At 45.8% G+C, this 8,145-nt stretch overlaps 4 protein-coding genes across 4 annotated transcripts; all 4 read left to right on the top strand.

Annotated features, from left to right (window-relative positions):
- On the top strand, positions 1-330 carry BDQ94DRAFT_155180 (uncharacterized protein). The gene is made up of 2 exons (XM_026768426.1): positions 1-173; positions 227-330. The coding sequence occupies exons 1-2, from the start codon at positions 15-17 to the stop codon at positions 251-253; spliced, it is 186 nt and encodes a 61-aa protein (XP_026619683.1). The 5' UTR covers positions 1-14; the 3' UTR covers positions 254-330.
- Positions 331-2,071: 1,741 nt separating this feature from the next.
- On the top strand, positions 2,072-3,731 carry BDQ94DRAFT_164299 (tetratricopeptide repeat protein; the record flags this gene model as incomplete). The annotated part of the gene is made up of 5 exons (XM_026769972.1): positions 2,072-2,150; positions 2,297-2,329; positions 2,450-2,489; positions 3,043-3,630; positions 3,686-3,731. The coding sequence occupies 5 exons, from the start codon at positions 2,072-2,074 to the stop codon at positions 3,729-3,731; spliced, it is 786 nt and encodes a 261-aa protein (XP_026619682.1).
- A 162-nt stretch (positions 3,732-3,893) lies between these two features.
- On the top strand, positions 3,894-5,409 carry BDQ94DRAFT_164298 (uncharacterized protein; the record flags this gene model as incomplete). Its single annotated transcript, XM_026769971.1, has 6 exons — positions 3,894-3,927; positions 4,176-4,180; positions 4,349-4,414; positions 4,465-4,870; positions 4,931-5,298; positions 5,341-5,409. The coding sequence occupies 6 exons, from the start codon at positions 3,894-3,896 to the stop codon at positions 5,407-5,409; spliced, it is 948 nt and encodes a 315-aa protein (XP_026619681.1).
- Positions 5,410-5,991: 582 nt separating this feature from the next.
- On the top strand, positions 5,992-6,893 carry BDQ94DRAFT_131695 (uncharacterized protein). The gene is made up of 3 exons (XM_026763975.1): positions 5,992-6,129; positions 6,189-6,256; positions 6,356-6,893. The coding sequence occupies exons 1-3, from the start codon at positions 6,076-6,078 to the stop codon at positions 6,450-6,452; spliced, it is 219 nt and encodes a 72-aa protein (XP_026619680.1). The 5' UTR covers positions 5,992-6,075; the 3' UTR covers positions 6,453-6,893.
- The last annotated feature ends 1,252 nt before the right edge of the window (positions 6,894-8,145 follow it).

The raw sequence follows: 8,145 nt of genomic DNA, 5'->3' as shown, positions 1-8,145 counted from the left end.
TTGGCAGCGAAGAGATGTATGACGATTGTGGCAGTTACGCATATACTGGCTACTGTACCGAAAGCGGAGATGGCATGTGTCTTTGGTGTAAGCCAGAGCAGATATGGGTTCAGGCCGTGGAGCTGGGAAGTCATCAGGAACTGCTACGGGATAACGAGATGTGTTGGCAGACGGTGAGTATGGACTTGATTCTCTATGTCATTGCGGTTTACTGACTAAATTCCAGTGTCAGGACAATGCGCTCGATCGATAAATGTACACTACGTGATTTCATTCCGTATAGGTGTCAGTGGGTTCAGAGAATCTGTCTATTAGAAGTTGCTTCATCATACATACAATATCATGGATTGATAGGCAGATAAAGGAACACCCCTCCCCCTTTCTTATCTACTTCCTGCCATTAAACTCCGGTCGAGCCTCAGAGGCTGATCTTCATACCTATCACTGTGAAATGTTAGCGCCCCTAATGCAAGCCGACACCAATGTCATTAGGCTTGTGCAGGGGTTGGAAGCCAACCACTATGCATCCGTCGTTCCCCGCCACGGGGATAACGACGCTTTTCTGCATCTTCATTGTCTTACATTGTCTCTTTAGCGTACTTTGCCAATTCGCGAGCTTCGGCAATTCGCGAGCTTCGGGAAAATTCAGTGGCAAGATCCAACTGACATCTTCATCAGATGGGTGTCATTTCCGAAAGGGAAGCTTGCGCGCAGTAATGCCAGAGGGATAGTTATATGCTCGAACAATAATTTGACCCTAAAAGCACAAGCTAATTTGGATCAGCGCGCGCTGGAAGGTACTAATACATGTATGCTCACATCGACGTTATACCTCTTCCCATCCCCATTTGTCCTGTTCCACCATTTCTTCAGAGATTTGATTCGTGGCGTACTTGACATTAATACAGCGTTGCTGGGAATATAGAGTGAAACAACCTCTGAGTACGTAGGCTGTGATGACAATATGGAATGCACATTTGCCGGCCTATCGCCGCCGCTAGGTGATACCAATAATATGTGAGGAAGTGGCCCCTTCTCTTCTCCACTAAGAATGGCATCAAAACCTCCTAATGCACAAGATATCACAAGTCACGCATCTTCCCGTCGTATTGGATACCTAGATTAGTAAGGTACAGCGATAATCAACGAAGCAAACAGGATCTAAGCCCGTAGAGAGTATTTGTCATGATGTTGAGGAGAGCCGAGACATGCTATTTCGGGAGGTCAAAGCCAGACGGCTCGACCTCTGATATAAGTGGGGCCCACCAGAACCGCCAAAAGGAATAAATGACAGTATCCATACAAGTTCCTTATTAAGGATCCTATATTTCAACTGCATTTCCGTAATATTTGATGTTTCGGGTTCTTGGCGAGATTCCGGGTAACCGATGGGTACAGTGGGATGTCAGAAGTTTGCGTTATCCCTCATTCCGCGCTAACCGTTCCGCCTTCCTAACTAAGCTATATAGAACTTAATAAGCTGTATACCAACCATCCGCTTGGATGACTGCCTGTACGCGATAAGACATAGTTTGACATAGATTCCAAAGCTCAATTGCATGCCAGACTTCAAAAGCTGCTTGTATAAGTCTCTGTCAAGTATCTTCAGTATTCGAAGCCCGTTCCAGCTCTGGATACAATTCATATATCTTAGCTTTTATTAACGCCTATAGATTCTTAATAAGATTCAAATCGGGTAAGTATAATAGCCAAATTATAACTTCTACTTCTATATCTTGAAGTAATTCGCATACAATATAGGCTTGGTATACGGATGCTCCATCATATGTAAAATTATCTCTAATTATAAAATTCTAGGTAGAAATACTTTATAAACACCATAAATAATTGTGATAGGATCTACTTGTCAGGGTAGAAGACCTGTCGACTAAATAAAGGAGAATAACCACGAAGCACGGTAGATTTTTCTATCAAAGACAAATGGTAGCCTATATCCACAGAATAGACTGATCCTTGAGGGATCAGCAGTCTAACGGTAGGAATCGCTGGCTTATACGTAGCGTAGGTCTATCGGACCACTGTCGATGACCTCACGACTCTGAGAAGCGGTATGCTATGTCATCCCAATAGCACCGGTCTCCCGACCGACTTGTTCTATCACAGTAATTCACCATCGCGCGGCCCATCTTGTAGTGCTATTTTGAAAGCTACTTTTTTAATACTATTATATATCTCATCAACAACAAGACTTCAGCTCTATGTCTAGATATCAGAACTATTTAAAAAAATTTTTTGCTATTCTTATTAATATCTCTAAGTTACTTTTTCTGTCAAGATTTATCATTATCATTTTCCAAATATAAAACAGGTAATTTATATTACCGGCTTATTCATGTAGGTAATTCCTTGATTTTGTCTTGCCCTTCGCGGTGAAAGCTATGCTCATGACCGAATCATTTTTCTTGGGATTGATGATCTTTATGTGGAGGGCAGCACACCGCGGCGGGCCGCTATTCCCCAACGGGAATGTAACCGGTCGGACGAGCCACCATGTAATGCCTATTAAAAGTATTATTTTGAAATAAATCAGTACATTCCAAGAACCATAAAAGTCCAGATATTATAAATTCACCTCTTCAGCAGACTACGCCACTGCTACCGTTCTGCGTTGCTACATCTAGACGGGTTTGCAATCAGCTATACCTGCCAACTTCCACATTAAATTTCTAACATGCTAGCAGACACTCGCTGTTCTCTGGTATTGACGAGTATGACTTTTATTTTAGAAACAAGTTTTGAATTATGTTGTCCATTTTGCTCGATCGTTATTGCGGGGTAGCTGGGTCTGACTCGGGCGGTCACAGTCCAAGACGGAAGAACGAACTTCTGAGGACACCAGGAAAAGAAAATGAGGTTTTATAGATGTTGAGGAGTGAAGAAAGCCGTCTGACACATTTGTTGCCCTTTTTCTAACCATTTTGTCAAAAGGCTGGCCGACAACGCACTTTGAGATCGTCTCTTAGTCTCTACTGTTTTTAGTACTAAGCCCCATCAATACTGCTTGTATGGTTACATGGAAAGCCAGAAGCCTGCAGCTGGCGCTCCCACCCCTGAGTCCGATAAGCTGAAGTCCGAGGGTAACGGTGCCATGGCCCGCAAGGACTACAGCACCGCTATCGACCTCTACACCCAAGCCCTGGCTATTGCTCCCTCGAACCCCATCTACCTCTCCAACCGGGCTGCTGCCTATTCCGCGGCCGGACAGCACGAGAAGGCGGCCGAGGATGCCGAGCTCGCCACTGCTGTTGACCCCAAGTACTCCAAGGCCTGGAGCCGTCTGGGACTGGCTCGTTTCGATTTGGCTGATTACCACGGTGCCAAGGAGGCCTATGAGAAGGGTATCGAGGCCGAGGGCAACGGTGGCAGCGAGGCCATGAAGCGGGGTCTGGAGACTACTAAGCGCAAGATCGAGGAGGCCAAGCGTAGCACCGAGCCTCCCGCTGATGCCGTTGACGATGCTGCTGGTGCTTCCCGTGGTGGTGGCGGTATGCCTGATCTCAGCTCTATCATGAGCAACCCCCAGCTGAGACAGATGGCTGAGAACTATGGCCGTGGCGGTGGTATGCCCGACATGTCCTCTTTGATGAGCGATCCAAACATTGCTGAAATGTAAGTGACATGACATACCTGGTCCATTGCGTTGCAGCTGACACGTATCTTCTAGGGCCCGGAACATGATGGGCGGTGGTGCCGGACGTGGAATCCAGTAAGCGGGATATCCTGAATTTGTTAGCGTTTCGGAGCTTTATCTGTCCTTTGCATCTGAAAATCATTGTCGCGCTCTCGCTTTCGTATACGTGCAATGTATGATCATCTTAAAAATGGAAGCGAATAGTTACGTCGCTATACTTGTCTGACAAGATTGTCATGTTATGTCGGAGGAACATATTTCTTCGTCTCACAGCTGTATTTACAAAATCTCATAATGATCCACTTCACGTCGCCAGATTCAGGCCACATAACACCTGGACTCGCTTATCAAAACCACCAGAGGGGCCTAGAGGCCACTCAACATATAGGAACAAGACAACAAACACTGGGCCAATGTAAAGATTTCATCAGAAGAGTGGATAATCTTTCTTTGCCAGGTTAGTTACTGGACATTCTATTCCAATACGTCGTCGCCTTGTACATTCACTCTTGTACTGCACTAGTCCATGTACTATATAATATTCCGCAAACACTTCGGAGTCATTATCAGGTATGGCTGCCTATCAATAGTGTGTATCTGCTGGTTCCCGCCGGCAGATAACATCTGGATAGCACCTCGGCCTGCGATATTGGCTATCGCGCCCTTCTTCGTTCCGCCCTGTGTCCTTCTCATTAGTCATACGCTCCATACCTGCTAAATGAGGTGCCGGAGTCTCAGCGACTATCCGAGCTTCGGCATAAGGTCAGGTTAAGCCGGCTATTTCAAGGACCTTGAGTTGAAGAGTAAGATAGGGTTGGGAAAATCCGGCGGGTGACCGGTTCTTCGAACAGCAGCGTCAAACAGCAGATAATGCTGATAAGAAAACAGCCAATCATTTCTTCAGAATGATGAAAGAAATAGGACATGACATGCAACAACTTACAGATGTTTTCCGAGTCAATAGCCCTTATCTGGACAAACAACGTATCCTTGACATGTGCATGGCACCGGGAGGCTTTCTTGGAACAGCATTGCGGGTTAACCCCAAAGCCCGAGCTATAGGATTCAGCTTAACAAGGAGTGAAGGAGGTCACAATGTCCTTCTACCTAAACATCCTACTATTTCGGTGAAGTTCATTGACATCACCCTGTTGGCTGCGGATATGGGCCGGTTGGATATCCCGAACGATCATCCAGATGCAGGAAAATTCTTACGCCGTCAATTCGAGCCTGGACAGGCATTTGACCTAGTCATATGTGATGGTCAGGTGCTTTGAGACCACGACAAAGCCACCTACCGTGAACATCGAGAAGCCAGCAGGCTGGCCCTGACACAGCTGGCGCTTGGATTGGAGCATGTCAAGCTGGGGGGAACCATGATCGTTCTTCTTCACAAAGTCGAATCTCCACATACCGTACAATTACTGTATACATTCACAACTTTTGCCTCAGTGCAACTGTACAACCATACCAGGTTCCATGCCAAACGATCTTCGTTCTATATGCTTGCAACCAATATCCGGAATGATTGTCCGGATGCAGCCGTGACAACCCAAGGGTGGAAGAGAATGTGGGAAATTGCAACGTTCGGGACGGACGATATGTATAGTCAAGCGCTTCAACACAATGTTCCGGACATTGATCTCGTTTTGAAGAACTTTGGCCCCAGATAAGCCGTTCTAGGCAAGCATATTTGGGGTATCCAAGCAGATGCGCTGGCAAGAGCTCCTTTCCGCAAGAACAGTGTGTCTTTTTGACTGAGCGCTACGAGTTTAATATTTCTGTTGTACAAAATTTGAACAAGTTACGTTGGCAGAGCTCTTTATACTCAACATTATGCCAAGATCAGCTACTGGCTTTGTTCATATTATTGCAGCGGTTTTGATATACCGGTTACAGTATTGAAGTCCAAGGGACAGTACATGTCACGAGTCCTATTAATTTGGGCATTGCTGTTTGCTTTCTTTGATTGGTCTAAACCTTGTAAGTACATCTCACACTGTTTTCCATCTTGAGAAAAGGCAATGTGGCGAGATTTTGAGTTGCGATTTGTCCCTCTGATAGCGTAGGTCCATAGAGCAACCTTTCCACTCATCCGTATCAAGAGAACCATATGTCGATAACTGATATGTAGTAAGACGATTATAGTATTATGAATCCACTCAAGTGCATAAGTACGTTGAACAAAGTGTCACAAGTTCACCTGCATGATCAAAGGAACCAACCGGGACCAAGGGTACGTTGCTGCCTTACCCCTCACATTGAATCGCCTGACCCTATCTTTCACTCTTCCTCCTCCTCCTCCTCCTCCTCCTCCTCCTCCTCCTCCTCCTCCTCCACCAGCAGCCCGCATCATCTAGCTTCTAAATACTCACTGCATCAATCAAGTCCTTCGATATTTCATCAGTGATCAAATCGTAACCATGCCCAGGTCTGGGAAAGACTTCAGCTACAAGGGCTCCGGCACTAACAGTCAGGTAAGTACCACCCTATATTGTAGATCCAAAACCTTAGCTAAAGGTCTGATGTCCAAAAGGGAAACCATTGGTGCTCCCGTGACTACTCTGGCAGCTCTAACTCAAACACCTACCACTACTCAAACAGGTCAGTCATGTCGTCCCATTCCATTCCTCCCCCTCATTATTATTCCTCTACTCGGACCTGGAGTTTGCCAAATCAGTTCTAATAAATTTCTTCCTCCAGTAACGGATCCTACTATTATTCCAACCCCGATGGGAGCACTTATTACAATAACGGCAATGGTGGCTCGACTTATACTCCTCCTAGTGGGAAGAATTAGGTGGGATTTGGCGGAGTGCTGAGGGATCCCTAACACCTGTGTGTTAGCTTGAAGGGATTATCCCATGGCTGTCTCAGTTATTGTGGGGATACTTCGTGATAGCAGCGATAAGGTTGCAGAGTATCTTTTGGAAGCGGAACCTTGACTGGCTTTGCCTTTCGGTGCAGTCTCTTTTGTTGTTTTCGTTTCTTAGTCTCTCCCCCCTCTCTCTCTATCTCTTTATTTTTTTCACTCGTAAGTTGAGGTGGCTTATAGTGGAATGCTGCTGGTTCGGAGACCTTGTGGCGGTAATCCTATAAACGACTGCTGGATGTTGATATAACGAGCCGGGTCAGCGGTCGTTTGCTTGGTCATTGTCATGCTATGCCGCTATGAAGGTAAAATATAATTCTGTCGAGTTCCGCCATGTCATTTAGTACATCTGTTTATTTTTAAACCCATTGTGCATTAGGTGACAAAACTACTACTACCAAGGTACATATACCCGCGGCAAGGATCTCGACAGTCGTCCAAATGAGAGCAATATCCGGGGGTACAAGTATGAACTATGAGGTCTTTAGTACTTTTCGCAATAGGGGTTCGCTATAAAGGAGAGCCTTTTCCTAGGATGATTGCCATGAGTGAATTTGACTGTCCACGCTAACTGACTCCAGCACGAAGGCATGTGATTGTTGCAAACGACAATATTGGATTTCAGATGTTTATCCGGCTAAGGGGCCGGAGGCTGAAAACCCAACTACGTCACTCTAGAGTGAAGCAATCCCAAGCGACAAAACCTGATGCATCAAGACTACGTACGGGCTTTGATACGCTCAAAGCGCAGTTGTCTCGGTATTTCTCCTTGATCTTGGTTTGCATATGAACTGACACGTACTTCGAAGCATGCAAGAGAGTAGGCAGTTCTCAGACCTCATAGTCAGATGCCCATCATCAAGCTTCCACGTTCATCGTTGCATTGTGTGCCTACAGTTGCCATCTTTCGACAAGGCTGCAAATGGTAAATCTAAGAGTAATGTATCAGCGGTGACACCCAGAGACTGATCGTTAATTTCCACATAAGAAGCTAAATCGCGCGTCGTATACATTCCCGATGACCCTTTCATCGTTTCAAAAATGTTTGGATTCCTTTACCGTGCAGCTATGACGACTCACCGGAGATTACGGAAGATCTCGCTGTGAAAAGTGATACTGCTGCGGAGGATGATTCTGTGACCCAAGAGGGAATATCACCAACGGAGCGTATCGCCCAAGATGTTCTTTCATGGCAGTGGAGGCGTGCGCACATTAACGTGCAAATCCACATTGTGGCAGAGAAATACTTGATTGGAGGATTGAAAGATATATCCAAAAGGGAGTTGGACACCAACCTGAGAAATGACTGGGACGACTGCGGATCTCTCGCAGTTGTCAGCGATGTCTGTGGTCCCAGAGTCCGCCAAGATCAGACCTACGTGAAATCCTTATGAGATTCGCCCTTCGACATTCCGGTACGCTCAAGGAATCACGTCAATCTGATGAAGTCCGAAAAGATCATTCAGAGTTTGTGTACGAGGTATCCACTGCTTTAATAGAAAGAGTCGTCGAACTAGAGAAGAGACCATGGTAGGGCGCCTTTGCCCAGAATGTCACCTGACTAGTTAGTGACAATCGGATCATTAGTCAGTATCTCTCGCTCTGTTCCTCTTCCATTTGT

This window comes from Aspergillus welwitschiae (assembly GCF_003344945.1).
Source record: "Aspergillus welwitschiae strain CBS 139.54b unplaced genomic scaffold BDQ94scaffold_95, whole genome shotgun sequence".
NCBI lineage: Eukaryota > Fungi > Ascomycota > Eurotiomycetes > Eurotiales > Aspergillaceae > Aspergillus > Aspergillus welwitschiae.
Note: the sequence above shows the minus strand (reverse complement) of the source record. Positions and strands in the feature narration are given on the sequence as shown.

Excerpts from the sequence above, each read along its gene's own strand:
- BDQ94DRAFT_155180 (XM_026768426.1), top strand. The coding sequence starts at position 15 with ATGTATGACGATTGTGGCAGTTACGCATATACTGGCTACTGTACCGAA. Across the intron at positions 174-226 it reads ACGAGATGTGTTGGCAGACG|TGTCAGGACAATGCGCTCGA; the intron begins GTGAGTATGGAC and ends ACTAAATTCCAG.
- BDQ94DRAFT_131695 (XM_026763975.1), top strand. The coding sequence starts at position 6,076 with ATGCCCAGGTCTGGGAAAGACTTCAGCTACAAGGGCTCCGGCACTAAC. Across the intron at positions 6,130-6,188 it reads GCTCCGGCACTAACAGTCAG|GGAAACCATTGGTGCTCCCG; the intron begins GTAAGTACCACC and ends GATGTCCAAAAG. Across the intron at positions 6,257-6,355 it reads ACCTACCACTACTCAAACAG|TAACGGATCCTACTATTATT; the intron begins GTCAGTCATGTC and ends TTCTTCCTCCAG.